This window comes from Pelophylax lessonae, assembly GCF_965119305.1.
Source record: "Pelophylax lessonae genome assembly, chromosome: 2".
Classification (NCBI taxonomy): Eukaryota; Metazoa; Chordata; class Amphibia; order Anura; family Ranidae; genus Pelophylax; species Pelophylax lessonae.
The window spans coordinates 666986707-667013312 of NC_138769.1; the positions used below are offsets into that span (position 1 = coordinate 666986707).

At 40.1% G+C, this 26606-nt stretch overlaps 1 protein-coding gene across 9 annotated transcripts in view; it reads right to left on the bottom strand.

Moving 5' to 3' along the window:
* GRIA4 (glutamate ionotropic receptor AMPA type subunit 4) overlaps nt 1–26606 on the bottom strand; it is a 526033-nt gene that overhangs the window by 72334 nt on the left and 427093 nt on the right. For 8 of the 9 annotated variants that reach the window (XR_014224898.1, XM_082244804.1, XM_082244803.1 and 5 more), the window contains exon 9: nt 25175–25285. Coding sequence is in view for 8 of the 9 variants with exons in the window: in XM_082244804.1 (XP_082100930.1) it covers nt 25175–25285 (111 nt within the window). In the remaining variant the exon portion in view is untranslated. Of the gene's footprint in view, nt 1–23242; nt 23728–25174; nt 25286–26606 lie in introns of those variants that run through there. The other variant, XM_082244810.1, reaches the window with a different exon arrangement.

Below are 26606 nucleotides of genomic sequence, written 5' to 3' on the forward strand. Positions count from 1 at the left end.
CACACTACAGTCTTGCTTTACATTACAGTACCTCCCCTGTCTGGGGACACTTATTTGTGTCGGGCTCCAAAGAGGGGACATGGCAGGGGACAGCTCCAGAAATCAGGCACACTACAGGCTCCTTGGGGTGGAGCCGAGTGCGGAGGGGTGGAGCCTTGTGTATAGTGCTGCATGTCGCCTCCTGTGTGACTTGGTGTCAGGCTCCAGAGAGAGGACATGTCGGGGGGACAGCTCCAGACACTGGACACACTACGGGCTCATGGGAAGAGGAGGGGCCAAGTGCAGAGGGTGGAGCCCTGTCCATAGTGCTGCATGTGGCTCTTCTGATTGGCCCTCCGCTGTGGCCAATAGGGAGGGAATAAGAGTGGACAGAAAGCTGGTGCGAGCCACTCTCTCTTCTTCCGCATGCTGACAGGAGAAAGGAGGGGAAGCGGGGGAAACACTCTGACAGCCCTCAGCTTACCTCTCCCCTTTGTCACAGCACCACCACCTGAGAGCCCATACTTCTTTTTTAAGTAGTATAAATGAATGGGAATATGAATGCGTAAGCAGCAAACAGAACAAAACGAACACACCACGTGTCTCTGTGGTTTATGTAACTTATATTACCTTTCATATTTAGAGATCTTTTTAATTTATAGCCATGTGTAGAGGAAAAAATGCATATTTCAGTGCTACCTCTATCTCTTCAGGTGACAAAAATTAAAGAAATAATAGAAAGAATAACACATATAGGGTAAAAAAAATAAATAAAAATCACCTTTGACTTGATCCAAACCTAAAGATTGTAAGCAATGTAGTGCAATGTTATTAAAATATAAGACCACCTTATCTTTTAGAAGTTGTAACTGGCAAAAGTTGAAGAAAGAGTTCACTTGGTAGGCAGCTTGGGTTCACACCATATTGCACGAAAACGCATAGCATATGCCGCGTGTGCGCTGTTATATGGTGTTATCACTGCACTGCTCGCTTTTTTTTTTTTACGTTTTTTTTGTTAATTCTTGTGCACTTATTTATCGCAACACACATGAATGCAGCACATTGATATTAACTAGCCTATACATAGTGAAGCTTTTTACCTTTTTGCCTTTGCATTGGCATCTCTGCCCAATAATGCTGGTGTGAACCAACACAAAGTATACGATATTTAAAGCGACAGCCTGTTTTTACTACCCAAAATAATAGGGAGAGGTTAGAATCTCTCTAGTTTTTTTTTTTTTACTGTCTGCCTTATCGAGGAGGTCTCCAGTCAACTCCTATCCCAAAAAGACAGCAAACAGAAAGACTAGAAAGTAGATCTGCCAAAAAAGGTTTTGGCTTTACATACACTTTCAACTGTTCTCTTGATGTCAATTTTGTTATGGCCCCTCCCAAATAAGGCTGCATTCACATGTCAGCGTTTGGATCGTGGGCAGAATCGCCGCGATTCCGCCCGCGATCCGGAGATTATTGCAAATTGCAGGACGCCTGTGCGTTGCCCGTGATTTACAATAGCACCCCAAACGCTGAGCGATGTTGCCGCGATTTCCACCTGCCGAATCACGGTAACATCGCGCAAAAAAAAATCGCGGGACGCAATACGCTCCAAAGAAGCTCTTGTACTTTTTTGGGCGTAATGCGTCCCGCAATTTTTTTTGCGTGATGTTACCGCGATTCGGCAGGCGGAAATCGCGGCAACATCGCTGAGCATTTGGGGTGCTATTGCAAATCACGGGCAACGCACAGGCGTCCCGCGATTTGCAATAATCTCCGGATCGTGGGCAGAATCGCGGCGATTCTGCCTGCGATCCAAACGCTGACATGTGAATGCAACCTAAGTGATTTAAGAAAATCAGTTGTAGAGCAGAGGCTGGCACTGATACTGGAAATACACAAATGTAATTTCTGATGGAAAATATGTGTCTGTAGTGGTGATTCTAGCTGTATCAGTCTAGCAATAATATTAGACATTTAATTAAACATAACCAGACTTTATAGGCAAGGCATGCAAAGCCCTGCCGACTCTATGTCTTCACAATTGATGATTCACCAAGTATATGCATTAAGCTCTTATCTTTTTGAAAGGCTTGGTGCTATGTAAATGAAAATTGAGTGTGCAGAGAGGCAGCTATAGAAACACAATAGCAAAGGACTGGGACTAGGTAAGTAACCAACAGAAGCATTGGGGTGAACATATATAATTCATGAATAGAGTTTCCCGATTATGCCTTTGTTCAGTTTGAAGGCAGTTGGACAGGTCAGACAGGACAGGACAGAGCATTTGGGATTCAGAAGACATTGAATTTGAACCCTATTGCAGTCAATGAGGAGGCTTCTGGAGGGCAACTACAGCAGCCAAATGCATCAAAATGGTATAGGAAGCCCACCACATGTTTAATGACATGTTGCTATTAAAAAAGGGCAATAATGGGTACAGTATTTGGGGTGGGCGGTTGGGGGGTACATTTTATACGGCTTTAAGATCAACATGGAAAATATGCAAATCCATCAATTTACAGTTTTGTAGGGTGATATCTGAGACTTCCAACAGCGACACCGTATGTTGGCTAATCATATTTTGGTTTTTACAACACCTTTTTTTTTTTTTTTATACTTATTTTGTACACAACATCAGAAGCACCCCAAAAACATTTTAAAGAAAAGTAATTTAAATTGGAAGGCATCTCTCTTGTATTATACAATGAGATGGAACTGGTGTCAGTTTACCAAGAGGTATGAGCTGTGAATTGGTCTGCTCCCTAAAAACCCCTTAATCAACATTGTCAGTGGGCAAAAGGTTCTTTTTTTCTTAGAAGTTCTAGAATGATAGCAAGATAAAAACAGATATGCACTTTACAGTAGGCATTTGTCACAGTAACCCAAAAAATTTGAGGTTCAGCTCTCTAGATTAGCCTGACCAAGGCACCACATTTGGATCGCAGCCATGAAAAGCCCGAAAGCTCAGATGGAAGGTTTTGAAGATGTCTTTAAAAAAAAAAAAAAGGATATAAAATGTTTGAAGTTTTAAGCGTACAGTTTTACATTTAGCTCTTTTGCTTTTTTTATTTTTAATGCAATTCTTCATCACCTTTATATTTATTGATTTATTTTGTTTTGTGATGGGATGGGGGGGGGGGGGCTGTGCAGCAAAGGGCCTGGGTTGAAAAAAAGCCAGGAAATTGGCTAGGTTGGCACTAGGTTTGTTGGCCAGCACTATTGAGTTAGAAATCAGAATTATTACAGATACACTGTAGTGTGTGGAATATAGAGACAACAGTACCAGCAGCAGCACCACCACATAGCAGTGTGTAGTTCTATTTTTGTAAATATATGATAAATCGCAGAGGCGTGGAAGGCATCTGAGATCCAAGCCTGATTTATGTTGATAAAGACTGGCTACACTTTCTGAGAAAACACTTGCAGCAGGGTAGGTCAGCACTTCTAGTGCATGATTTGCAAGCTCCATTCATCAGTATGTCTTAGGCATCCAAGAGTCCAAGGGTCTTTCTTTACTTCTGAGGTTGTTGGTTTCCAAACTGGACCTGACATACTTGTTGACCATCATGGACAAGCCATATCTGTGAGTGCTACCTGGGGCATGACCTGCCTGCTGCTGACAGTAGAAAGTTGTATCGCCTTTGTTAGACATCTCCTGCTGGTGGTGGTTCTACTGATGTTGCCTGCTTGTCCCCTGTGGGTGGAGGAACTGTGACAGGTAGCAGAGGCATGCCTGCTGGCTTCAGGGATAGCTTTGCACAAACACCTTAAAAGCACCTTCTTGTAGTGATGCATTATGCCTCCCCTTTCGTGTGGTAAAATGCATTTGGCCATTTTTTGGATCTGAAAAGGTGGCACAAGGCCCTTTCAGGGGTCTTCCCCAAAAATGAGACAGAGCTCAGAAGCAGAGTGCCCTTCAAAGTGTCTCCAAAAAAAAATAAAAATACATTTAGAATTTTTAAAAATGTATGTCTTTTTTTTATGTATGTGTTTATGTTTTTAATTTCTGTATTATATTAATAGATGGAACCTGCTAGGGGTGAGTGCTACCTAGGGCCATGCCTGCACACTGTAGTCTCGCTGCGGAGAAGGCCCAATGCATCATGGAGTAGCCTACTGAATTTTCCTGTAAACATCACAGTTCTGTTTGAGCGTTCCTCACAACATTGACTGCAACAGTACCTGTATGTATACAGTAAATGGCCATACATTATTATGACCACTAGAAACCATAATTTGACAATTTTTAGCCATATAGTGCACGCACAGTTATATAGGTGTAGACACTGAATACTTTGCAAAGTCAATGTTCTTAGCTTAGTTTTGTTTCCTACAAAATATATAATTTACATGATTCACTAAGCTAAGCGATCATTTAAAACACACATTAACAGACATGCTGCAACTGGAGAGACAGCCTACATCAGTGCTTTACTAAAAAGGCGTTATCATGCTTTATTGATAAAACCCCAAAAATGTATGCAGTGTAAGAAGATCTGAACCTGGATTGTCTGTATGAGATCTATATTTTTTTTGTAAGTGAACATTTACTAAGTAAACAGTTCCTACACCTTTAATAAATCAACTCCATATATGCCTTTCACTGCATACAGCTTTTCCCACAAGTATTAGGTATTTTATCATTTTTACAGTGGTCCGCCTTTGCCATTACTTTGACTGCCAATGGCTATCCTCAGATCAAGGGAGCATTATTCAACATTTCTTTAAATGTAGGTAGTACCAAGTACTGTATTTCTGTATAGCAGGGGTCTCCAAACTTTTCAAACAAAGGGTCAGTTTACTGTCTTTAAGACTTTAGGGGGGGGGGGCAGATTGTGGCCAGCATGGGTAGAAAATGTCCCAGGCCCAGCATTAGTGAAAATAAGCATGGCCTCAAGATTGGAGGTCAGAAGAAAGAGGAATAGAACTCCATCATTGGGATCAGTGGGAGTAATAGTGCCCCATCATTGGTGTCAGCGGGAGGAACAATGCCCCGTCATTGGTGTCAGTGGGAAGAATAGTTCCCCATCATTGGTGTCAGTGGGAGGAATAGTGCTCTATCGTTGTTCTCACTGGGAGAAATAGAGCCCCATTATTGGTGTCAGTGGGAGGAATAGTGCCCCCTCATTGGTGTCAGTGAGAGGAATAGTGCACCATCATTGGTGTCAGTGAGAGGAATAGTGCCCTCTTATTGATACTAGTGGGAGGAATAACTACCCCTCATTAGTGTAAGTGGCAGGAATTATTCCCCACAGTTGGAGTCAGTGGGAGGAATAGTGCCTCATATTATTTAAATCTTTTGTCCTTGTATACTGAATAAACTATAGGGCTACTGCAGAAGCCTGAAAATGGAAATGATTTCTGATCACTTGGTAGCTAGCACTGGGGTCTAGACCTACCATATGAGAATCACAATTGCTAACCTCCTTCTAAATATTCTAGTTGCTTGGCTTTTCTCATATCATACTTTCACAGACCTAGAACAATTATGAAGATCAGAAAAGCCAGAGAAAATTCAGAAGCCCTTGTTCAGGTCAGTGAATTGAAGTACTGAAGTCACTGAATCAGTATGACAGTCACTCATCTAACATAGGCAGCACTCTTCTCATGACAGGTTACCTTTAACCCAGGTCCGTACGTCATATGAACCTGACAACGGGGGTTTTTACACACACGCCTGGTGCCTTACCCACGGTGTATATCTAACAAGCAGCTGCCTGTCAGATGTGGGTGCTGCTGTGTTCAGGGGAGGGAGCTGAGTAGACTCATGTCTGCTCTCATCCCCTTCTTGTTGCTGACCCAAATGCAATGTGTTTGTCACTTCCAAGTCCTCCTATCAGTTTCCCTGTTCAGTATGGCTGGGAAAGAATGAAATGCAATGCAATCTGCACTGCATTACATTCAGTAAAGCACAGGATAGACACCCCCACATTTACTTACATACAAACGTAAACATGCGCATCAGGGGCGCCTACGAATGAAAATGGCGATTGAGATATGCATGTTACATATCACTGCGCATGCTGGAGTAAGAACAATATTTAGCAAAAAGCAATAACATTTAAATGTGCATCAATATTTGAATAACAACAATAAAGTACTAAAGTGTTACAGCAAATAAAAGTGCTACAGTGCTCCACAATATCCACAAAAGTGCATAAATGTGCTTGAAGGTACAAGGTGCTGGAGTTGTTGATATGCATCAACAGGTGCTGGGTACTTCACTCCCCTCCTGTGCCCCCACTCACCAGAATTATTGGACCCTCAGCTATTTCAGTCTGGGGTCCTTGTTAATGCCACACTCCGTTGCCAACCAATTGATGCACAATCTTTAAAGCTCAAACAAGATGAAAGGCTAACATAGTTAAGACCATAAAACAAATATTTTATTGCGCGCACAACAACGCTACTTACAAAATGGTAGAACAGATTCCGCTTGTAAGAAAATAAAAACTCTTTCGGGAACGCCGTCTGACGAGCGTTCCACGGAGGACAGGAAGTGACGTCAGTGGTTTTGGTGTAATCGGAAAATACTTGTATTGATTTTATGAGAGTTGAAGTGATCTGGCAGGTCAGATCTTCACTATGTTGGCCTTTCATCTTGTTTGAGCTTTAAAGATTGTGCATCAATTGGTTGGCAACAGAGTGTGCCATTAACAAGGAGGACCATTGTTGTTGACCTTACCAGCATTAAGCTCTACTGACCCCAGACTGAAATACGTGAGGATCCAATAATTCTGGTGAGTGGGGGCACAGGAGGGGAGTGAAGCACCCCACACCGGTTGATGCGTATCAAGCACTCAAGCACCTTATACCTTCAAGCACATTTATGCACTTTTGTTAGCATTTTGGAGCACTGTAGCACTTTTATTTGTCATAAAACTTTAGCACTTTATTGTTGTTATTCATGTATTGATGCACATTTAATTTGTATTGCTTTTTGCTAGATACATTAGTTTCAGGCAAGCACTGTTTTATTGCTATCTATTTCTGAGTCTTATACTTAGCGAACAGCAGCTGCCCATTACCACTTTATCTGACAGCACTTTACTTGATGTTTTGCACATTAATTTTCTTTGTATTTATCTATATATGCAAGTCCTGTTTCATCATTATTTGAGAACAATATTTCTTGCACCAGACCTCCTCCATAACGCAAAACTGATGACCTATAGGGTTTTTTTAAAGCATCGCCGATAGAAAATATAGGGCACTAAAGTTTGTTGCCATTTCATGGGTGCACGCCAATTTAAGGTTGGACATGTTGGGTATCTTTTTACTTGTTAAAAGCCTCATCTTTTATATATTATCAAAACATTGGGTCATTTATTATGCTTATGTGCCCTATGATTAATTTTAGTGTATTTCCTTTTGAAAATTTTGGTTTCCTAAACCTTTGCGGTAATATTGTGTAACATAAACAGGGCTTTTTGCTGCGTTCTGCCACCTCTGGCAGCCATCTTCTCTGCAGCCTGTCACATTACACAGAAGCCGGTAGAGGCTATACTATTCACTTCCTCCACCAGCTTCTGTGTGCTAGCACCGGCATCCAGGGCATATGTGCCCCACATGTGACGAATGTGTGCCCTAGGACTGGGTCCAGATACCGCTACTGTCAGCATTTTTCCAGAGGCAGTTATACCTGCCTGATGCCTGTCGGATCAGTGTAGCATGGAGCCGAGTGAAGCTCGCTGAAACTCCTCCTTGGTTCTGTGCTACACTAATCTGACAGATGGAGCCACAAAAAGAAAACTGCACAGTAGGCTAAGGAGAAAAAAAAAGAAAGAAGCCTGATGTACCTAATAGACCAGAGTCTTCTGCAGTGCTCGAATACCAATGCAGGTAAGAGGAGGAAAAGAGGGAGGAAGAGGGGGGGGGGGGTGCTGGTTGTGTGCATAGAGAGTAGAGACTTCTGTGAATTTGTGGATGTTCTGCAGAGGTCAGAGCTGGGGGGGGGGGCAGGGATTAGATTGTGCAAAGTGAGATCTGTGGGCAGGGGGATTTGTACATGGTCAAGAGAGCTGGGGGGGCTGGGTTTGCAGAGGTGAAAGATAGGGAGATGCGGGGTTTAGAGCAGTAAATTGGGGTGAGATGTATATAGGGATGCACAAGTGAAATGTGTAGGGGGGAAAGATAAACTGTGGATGGGGGTGGAGAGGTAATTGTGGATTGGGGGTGTAAGCTGTGGATGGGGGGGGGGGTGCGGAGGTGTTATGTTCACAGAGGTTAAAAGTGAAGTTGTGGAATGTGGAGGGTGAGATGGTGAGCAGTGGATGGGGGGAGGGGTTGAACTGTGGATGAGAGAAGAGAAGGTAACCTGTGGGTGGGGGGCGAGCTGTGGAGAGGGGGGAGAGAGGGAGCAGTGTGGTGGAGAGGGGGTGAACTGTGGACGAGAGAAGAAAAGGTAACCTGTTGGGGAGGGGGGGGAAGGTGAGCTGTAAACGAGGGTAGAGAAGGTGACCTTTGGAGACAAGGAGGTGAGCTGTGGATGGGGGGGGGGGTGAGCTGAGGAGGAGAGTAGAGAGGGTAGCCTGTTAATGGGGAGATGAGCTGTGGACAAGGGGGGAGAGGGTAAGCTGTGGACGAGTGTTGAAAAGGTGACCTGTGAACCGGGCGGTGAGCTGTGGACAGGGGGGAAAGGGTGAGCTGTGGAGGAAAGTAGAGAGGGTGTAAAACAATTCTCCTGCGCTCGAGTGAAATGTGATGGAGGGAAGAGGAATGCTTCAAACTTGAATATGACTTGGATATGACTTGTGGTCTTGCTGCCCCTTCAGGATCAAGGGTATCCAAAACCAACTAGGAAACAACAACAAAAAAGAAAGGGGTGCACTGACCTAGTGCATTACCATTAAAAACATTTATTAAAATAGTAAAAAGTAAGTATTATTTTTATTATTTTGTGAGTATAATATATACTTTTTACTATTTTAATAAATGTTTTTAGTGGTAATGCACTAGGTTGGTGCGCCCCTTTCTTTTTTGTTGTTGTTTCCCATGTAGAGAGGGTGGGCTGTGGATGGGGCGAGGTGAGCTGTGGATGAGAGTAGAGAAGGTGACCTGTGGACGGGTAGGTGGGCTGTGGACAGGCCGAGAGGGTGAGCAGTGGACGAGAGTAGAGAAGGTGACCTGTGGACAGGGAGGTGAGCTGTGGACAGGGGGGAGAGGGTGAGCTGTGGATGAGAGTAGAGAAGGTGACCTGTGGACAGGAACGTGAGCTGTGGACAGGGGGGAGAGGGTGAGCTGTGGACCAGAGTAGAGAAGGTGACCTGTGGACAGGGAGGTGAGCTGTGGACAGGGGGGAGAGGGTGAGCTGTGGACGAGAGTTGAGAAGGTGAGTTGTGGACAGGGAGATGAGCTGTGGATGGGGGGAGAGGGTGAGCTGTGGACGAGAATAGAGAAGGTGACCTGTGGAAGGGGAGATGAGCTGTGAACAAGAGGAAAGAAAGTGGGCTGTGGATGGGGGGAGGTGAGCTGTGGACAGGGGGGAGAAGGTGAGCCTTGAATGCACCCATTATTTGGCAATACTTCTTTCCTGAGAAATGGCAGGATTGGGGGCGGGAATAGGGGCAGGGTTGGTGGTGGTGTTGGGGAGCGGGGAGTTGACTGGGGAGGGTGGGTTCCTGCACCTATTCTCTGAGAAAAAAAGCCCTGAACATAAACAATTGGAACTACCAAAATTGTTTTATCTAGATTGTTTGCTTTCAGAAAATATGCAATCTTCAGACCTAAAATTATTTTTTCACCATGTGTGGTAAAAAAACCCTCAAAAATGTTTCTGGCAGTGAAATGGTTAATTATGATGGCCGAGCCTTCTGAAATTACACAAAGGTTAAAATCCATCCTGGGGACTCACTGCTATCTGGAGCACCATTAGAAAGATTTTTCCCTTACTTGCTGTCCTGTTGACAACATTTTCCAAGACAAAATCTAAGGGGAACTCTCCAACAGCAATACAAATAGAAACAAATGCTTTTCTTTAGTAGAGTAGGTGTATAGTAGAACCCTTCTTGAATATTTATTTTTGTTGATGTCCCTATTCTAGGTTTCCCTTCACTTTCTGGTTCTAAAACTATGGTCAGCAGGACAGGAAATGGGAGAAAATCTCTTTACAGGAGCCCCATATAGAAATAAATGGAGTTTTAATCCTTTTCTAGCCATCTAGGTTTAGGAGGCCAGATGGGATCTCCCCATAAGATGACTAACAAGTGCCGATACAAATATGCAATACGAGCATGAATTTTCCGCACGAACTGCACACTTTGGATTGTCATCCAAGTAAAATACAGATCATGAAATGCCCCTACATTTCTGTATTACTGAAAAAGCAATATAGGGAATTAATTCCAAGGGACTGAAGGGCTTAGCATTTGCTCAGTTTTAACCTCTTCAGTGGATACTGCTGATTAGAAAATGTGAATCCATCCAGATGCATTTCCAAGGCAACTGAGATTCCTCTTCCTCTCCTTCCATTTAATCTCATTGCTTTATATATGTTGTGCAAGCAAGAAGGACCTGCTCTCAAGATATTGGTGTTTTATATACATAACATATATGGTTGTACCCACTTATATATACGCATTACAGACTGCAGAAAGACATATTTTTTTTTTTTAGACCTGTCTAAAGCAGAGAAACTAAACTGCATACTATTTACTTTATTATCAATTAGAGTAAATGTATATATACAGTATCTCACCAAAGTGAGTACACCCCTCACATTTTTGTAAATAATTTATTATATCTTTTCATGTGACAACACTGAAGAAATGACACTTTGCTACAATGTAAAGTAGTGAGTGTACAGCTTTTATAACAGTGTAAATTTGCTGTCCCTTCAAAATAGCTCAACACACAGCCATTATTGTCTAAACCGCTGGCAACAAAAGTGAGTATACCCCTAAGTGAAAATGTCCAAATTGGGCCCAATTAGTCATTTCCTTCCCCCCTCTCCGGTGTTATGTGACTCATTACTGTAGTGTTACAAGGTCTCAGGTTTGAATGAGGAGCAGGTATGTTAAATTTGGTGTTATCGCTCTCACTCTCTCATACTGGTCACTGGAAGTTCAACATGGTACCTCATGGCAAAGAACTCTCTGAGGATCTGAAAAAAAGAATTGTTGTTCTACATAAAGATGGCCTAGGCTATAAGAAGATTGTCAAGACCCTGAAACTGAGCTGCAGCACAGTGGCCAAGACCATACAGCAGTTTAAAAGGATTGGTTCCACTCAGAACAGGCCTTTCCATGGTCGACCAAAGAAGTTGAGTGCACATGCTCAGCATCATATCCAGAGGTTGTCTTTGGGAAATAGACTAATGAGTGCTGCCAGCATTGCTGCAGAGGCTGAAGGGGTGGGGGGTCAGCCTGTCAGTGTTCAGACCATATACCGCACACTGCATCAAATTGGTCTGCATGGCTGTCGTTCCAGAAGGAAGCCTCTTCTAAAGATGATGCACAAGAAAGCCTGCAATCAGTTTGCTGAAGACAAACAGACTAAGGACATGGATTACTGGAACCATGTCCTGTGGTCTGATGAGACCAAGATAAACATATTTGGTTCAGATGGTGTCAAGTCTGTGTGGTGGCAACCAGGTGAGGAGTACAAAGACAAGTGTGTCTTGCCTACAGTCAAGCATGGTGGTCAGAGTGTCATGGTCTGGGGTTTCATGAGTGCTGCCGACACTGGGAGCTACAGTTCATTGAGGGAACCATGAATGCACACATGCACTGTGACATACTGAAGCAGAGCCCCTCCTGATCCCCTCCTTTTGGAGACTGGGCCGCAGGGCAGTATTCCAACATGATAACGACCCCAAACACACCTCCAAGACGACCACTGCCTTGCTAAAGAAGCTGAGGGTAAATGTGATGGTCTGGCCAAGCATGTCTCCAGACCTAAACCCTATTGATCATCTGTGGGCCATCCCCAAAGGAAAGGTGGAGGAGCGCAAGGTCTCTAACATCCATCAGCTCAGTGATGTCAGTGGAAGAGGACTCCAGTGGCAACCTGTGAAGCGTTGGTGAACTACATGCCCAACAGAGTGAAGGCAGTGCTGGAAAATAATGGTGGCCACAAAAAATATTGACACTTTGGGCCCAATTTGGACATTCACTTAGGAGTGTACTCACTTTTGTTGCCAGCGCTTTAGACATTAATGGCTGTGTGTTGAGTTATTTTGAGGTAACAGCAAATTTACCCTGTTATACAAGCTGTAAACTCACTACTTTACATTGTAGCAAAGTGTAATTTCTTCAGTATTGTCACATGAAAATATATAATAAAATATTTACAAAAATGTGAGGGGTATACTCACTTTTGTGAGATACTGTATATATATATATATATATATATATATATATATATATATATATATATTATAATATACAGTATAAATATTATATACACTATATTACTAAAAGTATTGTGACACCTGCCTTTACACGCACATGAACTTTAATGGTATCCCAGTCTTAGTCCCTTAGGTGTTCTATCGGGTTGAGGTCAGGACTCTGTGCAGGCCAGTCAAGTTCCTCCACCCTAAACTAGTTCATCCATGTCTTTATGGACCTTGCTTTGTGCACTGGTCCAAATTCCAAATAATTTGGTGGAGGGGGATTATGGTGTGGGGTTGTAGTTCAGGGGTTGGGCTTGACCCCTTAGTTCCAGTGAAGTTAAGGCATCAGCATACCAATACATTTTGGACAATTACATGTTCCCAATTTTGTGGGAACAGTTTGGGGATGGCCCCTTCCTGTTCCAACATGACTGTGCACCAGTGCACAAAGCAAGGTCCATAAAGACATGGATGAGCGAGTATGGGGTGGAGGAACTTGACCGGTCTAAACAGAGTCCTGATCTCAACCCGATAGAACACCTTTGGGATGAATTAGAGCACAGACTGCAATCCAGGCCTTCTCTCTAATATTAGTGCCTGACCTCACAAATGCTCTTCTGGAAGAATGGTCAAACTTTCCCATAGACACACTCCTAAACCTTGTGGACAGCCTTCCCAGAAGAGTTGAAGCTGTTATAGCTGCAAAGGGTCGGCCAACTCAATGTTGGACCCTTTGAACTAAGACTAGGATGCCATTAAAGTTCTTGTGCTTGTAAAGGCAGGCATCCCAATACTTTTGGTAATATAGTGTATATACACACACAGACGCACATTTGTTTTTGTGTTGACATAAACTTAAGAAGAGGTTTGTGGACAGTTCCTTTATGATTTATGCCCTGGGTGGATAAAGGTTAAAACGTCCGTCATATTTTTACAGCTATCTGCATTCTGGTCACAGAAATGTATCAAGGTGGCGCGTGAACATGAAGTGATGAGATGTCTCTCTGATGGGGATAGAAACATCAACAAAAGCACATTTATTTAATAGAATAGACAAGGGTTAGAACTATTTTGGTGACACCCACACCGGGTGTCACGGAAGAGAAAGTGAAGGAAATCTCCATAGTGAGGACACAAACTGCAATGAAAACTTGGGATCAGTTTTGAATCTGAGGGTACATTCACACTCTGTGTGTATTGTGAATGCACGCAAAATCATGTGCTTTCCTGACTTGCACAAAAACGTGCCTCTCATTAGCAGACTCATGGAGGTGCCATTCATTCTTAATGGCACCCCCACACATCTGCTAACGTGCAGGTTTTCGTGGGTTCCATAACACATGATGCCGCAGAAACCAAGTGGTTCTGTGCTGGGCAATTTTGCAAAAGGGACATAGATGTCTTTTGAGAGTTTCTCATATGTAGGATATGGCAGCCCACTAAAATGAAAGGGCTGGTCTACATGCGATGTGTGCGTGCACACACTCCATTGCACCTGCAGGGTGTGACCAGAGCCATACCCACCCCGAAAAAAGTTCTGCCCACAATTGGACTTTGGGTTACAGTTTTTTTCTTGCTTTAATGCCTGCAGTATTGTATTTGATTATACTAAAGTACTAAATATGTGACCTATTATGACTTCTCAAAATAAGAAAATAATAGCCTCTGCACCACGTTTCACAGAAAACACACCATTTTAATACATCAACAAGAAAAATATCAATATAAACTAGACCATAACATACTGTAAGTAAACATAAGTGATACAGATACATTTGTACACTTCTAAAAGTCACATTCATTAACTTTAAACTTTACATAAAACACACAAATTACCTTATTAAGCACAGAGTGTACAAATCTGCTGTGTGGTTTTTCAGGAACATGTCAAAAAATAGAAAACATGATTTGATATGTCTTTCAATAGTAAGCTTTATTATGGTACAAACTAAAATTTTACAAAATATGAGAATTTTTCTAATCGGTGCAGTGACATGCTATTGCTTGTGCTTAGCACGTGCATAAACCTAAAGCTAAAACAAAACATTTCATTCAAGGAAATCCATCCTTTAGGGATGTATAATTATTCAAATAAGCAAATTATTTGACCAACATGTACATATCAGCAATTATCTGGTAAGCATCTGCTGTTAACTACCTCTATTACATACAGAATGAAATAATAAGAATTTTGTACGCAAGTACTGTACTTCATTTGCATTTTTCCACTAAGCACATATGTTTTGGTGTGGAATATTAGAAACTGCGACCTGATTTGGAATGCGACTGCGATATATATAATATATATATATATATATATATATATATATATATATATATATATACACACACATGTATATGTCAGTGGCCCTATGCAAGTCAGCAACTGCCCAGGTACAAAGATAGATAGATAGATAGATAGATAGATAGAAAGATAGATAGATAGATAGATAGATAGATAGATAGATAGATAGATAGATAGATAGATAGATAGATAGATAGATAGATAGATAGATAGATAGATAGATATGAAGAGTTTAACTTTGCTTTTTCTCTCTTATGGTTCATAATATGCAACTAGATAAGACAGTAAAAACCCTCTTCACTTTAAGTGGGACTTCAGCTTACAACTAACTAACCTTAATAAAATCTCTATCTAACACATATGTTGACTAATGTATGTAAAAAAGATGCATATACTTACCTATTTTCAGGCCACTCCAGTCCAGTCATCAAATCTCCACTGCGTCAGCCAGCGCTGGCTGCAGGGAAGAGGTGCTCACTTCCCAACACCACTTGGATATTATTATGAGCTATGTCCTGGTCTATGTCAAAGGCATATTGGATCCCTGCAAATGCCAGACCCATATCTAGTATAAAGGGCCCTTAAGTGCTAGAGGACCCTTGTGTTGCTGCATAGTCTGTATATATCTTATATTCACCACAGATAGTATATTATTTATTGGTGAATTAAACACTGATTAGGTGAGATCATGCCTTGGGTCCACCTAAAGTCAATCAATGGGTATAGCTAGATACTAAATTGCAATTACGGTGTATTAAACTGTATTTTGACATTTATATGAGTGTTTGGTTTACAAATACTAATACATAAACTAATTTTCTTTTTAGTGATAACCTTTCCTGCCCCGGTTTCAATATTACAAAACACTGTTCTTTGCAATAAGATTCTGATAGGATTATTAATCTAATCTCCCTAGAGAAAGACCAAACATTGCCCTCTGCCTGACTCTCTCTTGACAGATACATATTGCACACCTAGGGCTATAAGCTGTTACATTATTGTTTTACAAGGACAGTGGCTTACATGTGCATCAACTGGAGCCTCCATGAAGTTTAATTGATATGGTAGTTTGTAGAATATTAGTTTGCTAAGCTCCCAGGGGATCAACTCAGAATGGTCTTTGTCCAAGAAAATGTCTACAAATTGAATATACACTGAAGGTTCTAATCTTTGTACATGTTATTTAGGACTCCATAAGTGGCACACTTCTTATATGGTTGGAAAGCACAGTCAAATCATCCCCCCCACAGGCCCATTGCAAATTATAAACAAGGTAATTTTTGTACGCTCACTTCCATAGCATACACTGACTAGATCCTAAGTTGCATACTTCTCTAACCATAGACACCTTTACAACAGAATGACTGTCTGCAAAGACACTTAACTGTAGCTATAAGAGTCTTTTAGTAAAACACAACTTTAACTGTATAGAAAGTAACAGAACTTGTAAATGTCCTAGTTCTGCATCCTTTAGAGTCAACTTTAGAAAATAGCAACTACAGTTCAGGCCTATATTTTCCCTGGATGTTGCAGCGTAACTGCAACAGATTTGTTTGGGGGATATATGAATGATACAGGCATTTGACATGTGTGTGAACATCCAGATCGAGAAGAAAAAATTAAACATATTTCTAAAAGAACTGCAAACATGCACCAATATAGCCCTCATGGATCCACTTTAGCTTTCCTAACCAGTTTACTTCAAAGGAGTTATTAATGGTGTCTATACAGTATATTATAGACACCACAGTATATTATAGACACCATATTATAGACTACAATTGTGTAGCGCTAATAACAAACAAAGTGAAAAAGTGTGAATATCAAAAATTGTGAAACATCAGGGACTAACGTGCAGATTAAAATAATTAAATAAATAATATGCATCAAAGTCCAAAAAAACTGAGTCCCAGAATGGAGGATGAATAGACAGCTATTATCCAAAGATGGAATTCCCAACAGATGGTGAGGCAGGAGGGAAAACACCTGTGAGAGATGATGAGAATGGCTGCTTACCAAAAGACGTGGGCCCCCAAATTAATGGACAGGCCACAGGAAGCTATATAGCAAACCAGTATTCAATCTTGCCTCCGGATACACAGGGATAAGGTCATATACTCATAGATCAGTAATCAGTCTTGGCTCCAGATACATAGGGATAAAGCCATGGACTCACAAGCAACTCCAACCGTGTGTAAAAACCATACGTATGGGGAGGAAAAGTGAGGAAAAACATAGCGTAATCCAGTATTTTTAAAAAAGGCATTTAATAGAATTGCACTTACATATGAGTAGAAAAATGCAGGCAGAAAACTAAAACAGCGGCGTCCCGCAAGATACAAATTAGCCGGTGTTCCAAGGGGCGTGGTCAGCGTGGTGTCCGGTACCGCCCTACCGGTTTCGTCATATGTGAACCACGCCCCGGAAGACGTCACATATGACGAAACCGGTAGGGCGGTACCGGACACCACGCTGACCACGCCCCTTGGAACGCCGGCTACTTTGTATCTTGCGGGACACCGCGGTTTTAGTTTTCTGCCTGCATTTTTCTACTCATATGTAAGTGCAATTCTATTAAATGCCTTTTTTAACCATACTGGATTACACTATGTTTTTCCTCAAATTTCCTCCCCATATGTATGGTTTTACACACGGTTGGAGTTGCTTGTGAGTCCATGGCTTTATCCCTATGTATCTGGAGCCAAGACTGATTACTGGTCTATGAGTATACGACCTTATCCCTGTGTATCCGGAGGCAAGATTAAATACTGGTTTGCTATAAAGCTTCCTGTGGCCTGTCCATTAATTTGGGGGCCCACGTCTTTTGGTAAGCAGCCATTCTCATCATCTCTCACAGGTGTTTTCCCTCCTGCCTCACCATCTGTTGAGAATTCCATTTTTGGATAATAGCTGTCTATTCATCCCTTATTCTGAGACTCATGTTTTTTGGACTTTGATGCATATTATTTATTTAATTATTTTAATCTGCACGTTAGTCCCTGATGTTTCACAATTTTTGATATTCACACTTTTTCACTTTGTTTGTTATTAGCGCTACACAATTGTTTTATATGGTGTTTTTGGATTTCTATAGGTCCACGGTTTAGCAGCTTTTATATTATCCATTTTTTGTACACTCGATATTTTTTGCACATTTCATATTTAGCGCAGGTCTTCCCCTTGATTTTAGTAAGGGATTATTGGTGGAAGGCCTGCATTTATCATTCTGGGCTAATAATTGTCCCGTGTATGAATGGATTAAGGTTTGCTTGCCCTGGAAATCTATAACAAACATGTCTAGAGCTCGAAGCTCTACCTAAAACATACCACTCAAAATGAATAATCTACATGCATTATATACCAATTAATGCCATCAGGATTTATTTCAAGCTTGTACAGAAGGCTTCTCTATATCAAATGAAGGTGTCTATAAACGGTAAATGAAACTTGTACTTCAGAAACATTGTGTGTGGATTGCAATGGCAGTTCAGGTGATGTATCCAACTTTCTAAGAGCTGTAATAAATGTTTGGATGGGGCATAAAATATATCTAAAGCCAATACTTTTTCTATTTTGGATAGCATAGGTAATTGATAAAACCCTGTCAAGTTTTTTTGTTTCTCTGTCTGAGTCCCATTGGGGGGATTACATTCATTTCCTATCCAGTAAAAGTAATAAAAAAGTTCTGCAAAAAAGGGAATTTCTCTTTTGTCCATATTGGAGGATTTTCACTAGCTAATGATAGTTAGTCACATTTAACTGGACTTGTTCTACAATGTTTCTTCTTGCTTCTTCAGGTATAGTTAATGTCAGGGACAATGTTCTACATAACCCTATCCCTTGTGTTAGCAAGTCTGTAAAACGTGCTATTCCTTGGAGATTTTCAAATCTCCAGGCTAGAGAAGTAAAATGGCATTAAATATTTTGAAGACCCCCACCCCTTTTTACAGATGGTTATTCCAGTTTAACCACTTTAACACTAGCCACTGTGCTGCTACTGCGGCACAGTGGCTCGTTATCGTCTAGCGACATAGACCTACGTCGCTAGACTCCTCCCCTGTAGGCGCGCTCCCGCTGTTTTCATTCACAGCGGGAGTCGGGCCAGGGGAGGAGCGGCGGCGATCGGCGCTGCTCTGCCCCGATCGTCGGGGAATCCAGTTTGGAGATCCGCCCGCCTGTGTAAACAGAGCGGGCGGATCTCCTCAGTGACAGGGAGTGACAGATCGGAGTGTTCAGCATAGCTGGACATCTGATCTGTCCCTGTCTCACACAGTCACCTCCCCCCCCACACGTCAGTAAGCACCAGGCATACATTAACCCCTCCCTCTCCAATAAAATTAACCCCTTCCCTGCCATTTTTACAGTAACAGTGCATATTTATAGCACTGATTACTGCAGTAATGTCACTGGTACCCCCAAAAGTGTCAAAAATGTCAGTCAAGGGTCCGATCTGTCCGCCGCAATGTCGCAGTCCCGCAAAAAAAATCGCAGAACGCCGCCATTACTTGTTAAGAAAAAAAACAAAAATGACAGAAATCTTTCCCTTAGTTAGTAAACGCAATAACTTTTGCGCAAACCAATCAAAATACGCTTATTGCGATTTTTTTTACCAAACATGGGTAGCAGAAAACAAATTGGCCAAAAATTTAAAAAAAAATTGGTTTTTACATCTTTTTTGGGGGGAATTTCATATAAAAAAATGTTAAAAATATTGTTATTTTTTCAAAATAAACGCTCTTTTTTTGTTTATAGCGCAAAAAGTAAAAATCGCAAAGGTGATCAAACACCACCAAAAGAAAGCTCTGCTTGTGGGAAAAAAAGGACGTAAATTTCGTTTGGGTACGGTGTCGCATGACCGCGCAATTGTCAGTTAAAGTCGCACAGCGCCGAATCGCAAAAAGTGGCCCAGACGTAAGACAGCAAAATGCTCTAGTGGTAAAGTGGTTAACATAAATGACCTCTTTTATACCTTGTGATTAATGGATCAGACCAATTGTCTTCACTATCCAAATATGACAATTAACACCTTTAGACATGTAAACCCAAAGAATAACACCTCTTATGTACAGTACTTCCTGACATTGAAGGATTAAATTAAAGGCATTTATTTATGAGTGGAACATGTAACATGTTTCAACTCCTGCATCCACTCTGCGTGAACCCCCCTCTACCTGTGACAGTGGGCAGGAATTCCTATTCCCGCACCCGCTGTCACAATTTAAAAACAGTGCAGTGAATGAATGAACTTTAAGTATTGTCGGCCACTGCGGCTGATGGCTTGTAGCTCTCAAAGAACTGCAAAGGCACTGGGGAGCCCTCTGGTAGTTCATTGATTCTGCCTGCAATTCAGTAACTGAAGGTAAGGGCACACAGAAGATAATTTACTAAAACTGTAGAGTGCAAAATTTGGTGCAGCTCTGCATATAAACCAATCAGTTTCCAGGTTTTTTTTTTTTTTTTTTTGTCAAAGCCTAATTGAAAGTTATTTGTAAAAGCTTAAGCTGAATTTAGAAGCTGATTGGCTACCATGCACAGCTGCACCTGATTGTTCACTCTCCAGTTTTAGTAAATCAATCCCACAAAACTGCAATGCCTGGAGCCTTCAGGATCCAGGCATTGCACCCATGATCTGCTGATTGGAGGTACAATTCTTTACAGGCTCCAGTTTAATAAAAATTATAAATGCACATTTCTTTACCTGCAAAAAGATGTGCATTTATTTATTTTTATTTTTTTAAGATGAACTTATCCTTTAAGTAATTTAAACAGGGTAGTTCCACAAATTTCACATTTCCAATCCTGTATTTGGACAATCAACATATGCCTTCAGACATTCCATGGCAATTAGATCAAGGTGACACAGTTACCCATGTGCCAATAAAGGCTGGGATAAGTTTCTAGCCCTCATTAACCACTTGCCGACCACCCGCCGCAGATATACAGGTACGGCGGTTCGTGGGAGCGCTCCTGGGGGCGTTCACCAGCTACCACTAGGCAGCATAGGCAGCAGGGATGCCGATCCACGGGGTCGGCGGCCACTTTTGCCACCGGGCACCCGCTATCGCTCCCTGATGAGAGAGAACGAAGGTCTGCTGTTGTAAATACAGCAGACCATTGTTCTCTCTGAAATTATCACAGAGTGCCTGTGATCCTCCTGTTTAGGATCACAGGTCCCTGTGTTCATTTCACAAGTCCCTCCCCCATTCAGTTAGAAAACACTCCCCTAGGCTCACACTTAACCCTTTGATCGCCGCTGGGTTAACCCCTTCCCTGCCAGTATCATTAGTACAGTAACAGTGCATATTTTTAGCACTGATTAATGTAGTAATGTCACTGGTCCCCCCCAAAAGTGTCAAAAATGTCAGTTAAGGGTCCGATCTGTCCGACACAATGTCGTAGTCCCGCTAAAAATCGCAGATCGGTGACATTACTAGTAAAAACGTGAATAAAAGAATAAAAATAACATAAATCTTTCCCCTAGTTTGTAGATGCGATAACTTTTGCGCAAACCAATCAAAATACGCTTATTGGGATTTTTTTTTACCAAAAATATGTAGTGGAATAAAAATTGCTTAAAAGGATGAAAATTTTTGATTGCTACATTTTTTTTTTTGGAATATTATATAGCAGAAAGTGAAAAATATTGTTATTTTTTTTTCAGAATTGTCGCTTTGTTTTGTTTATAGTGCAAAAAATAAAAATCGCACAGGTGATCAAATACCACCAAAAGAAAGCTCTATTTATGGGAAAAGAAGGATAACAATTTTATTTAGGTACAGTGTCGCACGACCATGCAATTGTCTGTTAAAGTAACGCAGTGCCAAATTGCAAAAAATGGCCTGGTCATTAAGGGGGCAAATCCTTCCGGTCCAAAACTGGTTAAAATGGAAGAAGCTGTGAGACATTTTCAGCACTACACTTAAAGATGTCTAGTTGAATGTTACCAACTACTACTTGCTATTAGTGAACAGGCAAATATCGCTCCAGGTGAGACATACCCATATGATCCCTACTCTTGATGAATGGGTACCGGCCCAGTCTGAGCAACTAATGACTAAGTGTATTCTGCATGAAACTTGTTAGTTGTTGTGCTCTTATCCTATATTTTGAGACAGTGATGTTTGTAATATCTGGAATTTATTAATAAAGCTCGCATTTCTCTGAAGATTACAGTGCAGTCAACCTCTTCTTGTACTTATCTGGATTACTCCTTATTATATCATGACATAGATAAATCAGAACTTTCATAGAATAAAACCCCTACTATATAAATGAAAACGAAAAAAAAAAATATTCGAAGTAAGGTTGAGTGTCAGGTTAGCGTAAAACTTTTAACTGTTATGAGCTATACATGACAATGTTAATCACGGGGTTTCAAAAATGTAATGTATGAAAAGTAAAAAGAAATCTATTTAGTTTGGGGCTTTTCTTTGCTCATCTGATTGGTACAATTCCTTGTATTGTACACCCCTATAGGTTAAATCATTATATAATGCATCTGCAAGGCACAAAATGGTCACACTTTATATACCTAATGCAGGGGCTGTTAAAGATACAGTAAATAGGTACAGAAAAAGTAAAAGAAAAAATGGCAAAGAAAATCATCTAATGGAGATCAGTTTTTTTATATATAAAAAATGTATTAACTTCTAAGGCTCCATGTACACGGGACGCTGGAAATGGCCGTTTAGGAGCAGTTGGGCGTTTTTTTTAGAAGCCCCTGAACCCATCTACATTTTATCTTATCTGTCCATGTACACCAGGTCGTTTGCAGGCAGTTGCGTTCAGGGACTTTTTTTAGAACGCAATTATTTGCGTTCGAACGTGTGTTTCCCGGCGTTTCAAACGCAAAAACGTGACCAAACGCGTCCGAACGCGTCCGAACGCGACCGAACGCGATGACCTGCGTTTGGCGTTCGCGTTTTTCCATTTTAAAGGGGAATCATTTTTTTGACCTCTAGGAACGGTTCTAAACGCAAACGCCCGCAAACGCCCGCTAAATGCCCGCTAAACGCGGGAACAAACGCGACCGAACGGACGTTTCAAACGTCCTAAAAATTCCAGCATTCAAAGGGACTTTTAACAACGTCCCGTGTACATGGACCCTTAAGGTAAAGTCAGATATTTCCTATGTGCAATTTTATTTATTTTTTACTTTTAATAAATAATGTTACAGGGGCTTTTTTTTCTGTATAAATACAAAGTCTTACCATTATTAAAAAAAAAACAAAAACTTTTGATTCAAATAATGGTTCAATAAGGCGAACTTAAGTAAAACTGCCTGTTGTGAAATTCTTTAAAACATACAGGGCACCACTGTATATATTAAAGTCAGCAGTGAAATTGAACACTTCATAAAGCATTTTAATGCAAAAATTTAATTGAATTGAGAAAGTTGAACTAATGATACTATACACTACCATAAACATCACTTGTGTAAGTTTGTTAATAAAATATGAAATATAAAGCCACAGCAGCAGGCAATATATAGGAAAAAACAGCATAATATACAAAATGAAATGCTAAAACAACACTACAGCAGATAAATAATGAAACACGTGTTGTTACAATTAAGTAGACATTATAAACTATATATTTTTTAAGTTTTTTTTTGAATAGTAAAATGTATAGAATATAGTATTAAGGGGTTTTTGTTTATAATTTTACAAAATGATACTAAATTTAGATAATTTTAACAGCATAAAAATGTAGGGAAAACTGTGTTTTAAATTTAAATGTTATACATATGACCAAAAGTAGTTCTTAATTTGTCATACTATTCCCACTTGAAAAGCTATCCTTTAACAGCATAATGATGTCTTAGAGGAAGCCTCCCGTGTTACAATTCATTTTTTATTGTAGAACTGTGGGGAGCAGTTGTACGATCTTTCAGTACTACCGTATTTAAATATATCTCAAGGCATTTCATCAGTAGTGTGATGGATGTTATGAAGTCAGAAGGATGTTAATCCACATTACAGACTGAGAAAAAAAAGTTCACTACTTTGACTACATTGTTGAATTTTACTTGAGCCATAGCAAGGAATGGTCGCTGGGTCTTGAAAATGTTCTTTCTTGATCAATTTCTTAAAATAGGATTCTTCATCAGAGGCTGAAAAGAGGAGGACTGTACTGAAGTATGATTTCCCATTACTGAATCTTTTAGGAAAAAATGCAATGTACAAACAGCTCAGAGTGTATAATTTATCATGCATAAGGAGGCTATCTCCCTGTACATAGAACTGTGTACAATAATCCTGTAACAGCAGAATTATTAGATTATGAAAAAAAATATCCATTTGTGTCTTAAGTGTACAAAACCCCACAGCCAAAAATAAAATAAAAGAAACAATTTAAACACATTATTCCCATTTGAGAATGTTTTATAAATGTATTCTTTTTAAACCAAGTGTAACAGAGCAGGTGAAAAGTTCAGAGAAATGTACTGGAAAGTCCAGACAAATAAAGGTCACCCTACACTTGACTGTGTTGACAACAGATTTAAAGGGCATGTCTGACTTTTGAGGCTGACAAATACGCTTGATATTACTGTACTATAAAGAAAGGTGATTTATGTTATATGGTTCTACAACAAAAAAAATGAGTCTGTCTAGGCTTTTTTGCGCTTTGTATGGATGGGAAAATTATTTCACAGTAACATGTGGATATCAATAATTTTTCGCCTATGGTACAAAAATTATTGAAATTTACAATACAAAAACAACTGGTCATGGTGTTATCTTAAGAAACTAAAATTTTGATGGCAGAAGCAAAAGACTGGTATTTTTGTGCTATTAGCTATTATAAAGGAGCTGTATTGATATCCAATCACTTAAAAAAAAAAAACAAAAAAAAAAAAACAAAAGCAAGAATTTCACCATTCATTAAAGCACAATGTGTAACTAGTTTAACTTTGGAAAAAGTACATACGCAACATGTTCTATATTATAAATGTATTTTAAATGTTGGTAAACATTTTTCTATTGAGAAAGGGATACATGGTAAGCATATAAAAATAAATACTGTTAAGAAAAGAAAAATGTTTTTCAGGTTGATTAAAGTGTGCACAGGCTATATGAAATCCTATTTCTATTATTGTTATTGCTATAATAATATGTTAGACAATATTTTTTTTTAAATATTGAAAATCACTTCTGCAACCAAACTAGGTCTCAGATTTTGCAATGCATTAAAACAATTGTATCTAATTTTATTAAACAATATTTGGATTTTCAGCTAATCAGTACACTGATCCTTTAATGCAACACAGAGTTGAAATAAATAAGTAAAGATATGTTACATTTTATGTTGTAAATCATAAAAGAGTAATTTCTTTTACTATTTCAGCAAATTATATCAAATTCGGTTCATTATATGAATTATATAAAGCATAAATATACATTAAAATATTCTACAGATATTTTTAAATTGTAAATTTGGAGCATAGGAAGCAAAGACTTTTTCCACCTAAAAAATATAATGTATATTCATGTTTTTTTTTTTAATTAAATGAGACAAAATGTACATAATAAAGTTTATTTATATTGAAAAAGACTTACCAGAATTGTAGTAACAATGACTGTCCGGTTTTCAATGGCGGAACTGTCATTTTTAAAAGAGGGTTCATGCTGCAGCAAAACAAGCTTATCCATGTCATTCCAGTAACCAATCTGTAAAACAGAATATTTGTCGTTTATTTTTAGAAGAATGACAATTTTAAGAGTGTTTATGTACATATTCCTATTTAACAATGTTTGTTTAATCTCATTCAGATCCATTCCTATTGTAAAGAAATGTTTTTCTTTTTTCTTAGTAGCACTTTCTAGGGTTAGAAACGGGACCTCTGCTTTTGCCTGCTAATATTACACTAACTGTGGCTGGTTTGACCAGGACCATAGGTGGGTGAGGCTTAGAAATGTTACAGGAAAAGGGAAAACTTTAAAATCTGGCCTTAAGAGGTACAAGGAATGTTAAACACTCCCAATCTCATTTTGTGAATTTTTAAGCCCTCAATTCAAAAGTAGATTGCAGTCAGATAATAATACCAAATAAAGGAATGCATGGTAATGGCTTGATTAAGCCAAGGTTAATATAGTTACATAGTAGTTGAGGTTGAATAAAGACCAGAGTCCACCGAGTTCAACCTGTGTAGGTGTGTGTGGCCATCATCATTTCACATACCCCTGAATGTTCTGATCCTTGAGATGTATGTCCAAGAGTCTTTAAAAAAGTAGCCATATTCCCCACAGTTACTACCATTTGTGGTAGAGAATTCCACAGTCTTGTAGCCCTTACTGTAAAGAACCCCCCTGCGTAGCCTGAGGTTAAAACGCTTCTCCTCTAATCGCATTGTATGGCCTCGTGTCCTCATGCATTCCTTGCGACTAAATTGTTATTTTTCTATGTTGAGATCACCGTTTAGGTATTTTTAAATTGCTATCATATCCCCTCTCAGGTGTCTCCTCTCCAGGGAGAATAAATCAAGCGCTTGTAAGCGCTCTTCATAATTAAGGTCCTCCAATCCCCTAATTAGTTTAGTTGCTCTTCTCTGGACTCTCTCCAGCTCCAACACATCCCTTCTGAGGACTGGCGACCAGAACTGGACAGTATACTCCAGATGCAGTCGGACCAGAGTTTTATAAAGTGGTAGGATTATAGTTTTATCTCTGGAATACATCCCCTTCCTTATGCATGCTAATATTCTGCCGGCTTTGGCAGCTGCAGCTTGACATTGCATGCTATTGCTAAGTCTATCTTCTACTAAGGCTCCCAGATCTTTCTCCATTTCTGATTCTCCCAGAGGTTCCCCCCCCTAAAGTGTATTGTACTTTTATGTTTTTAGTCCCCAAGTGCAATACCTTACACTTCTCCACATTAAACCTCATTTGCCATGTAGTTGCCCACTCTGTTTTAATGTTCAGGTCATTCTGTAAGATTTCTGCCTCATGATGTGAAGTTATTGCCCTGCTTAATTTTGTGTCATCTGCAAAA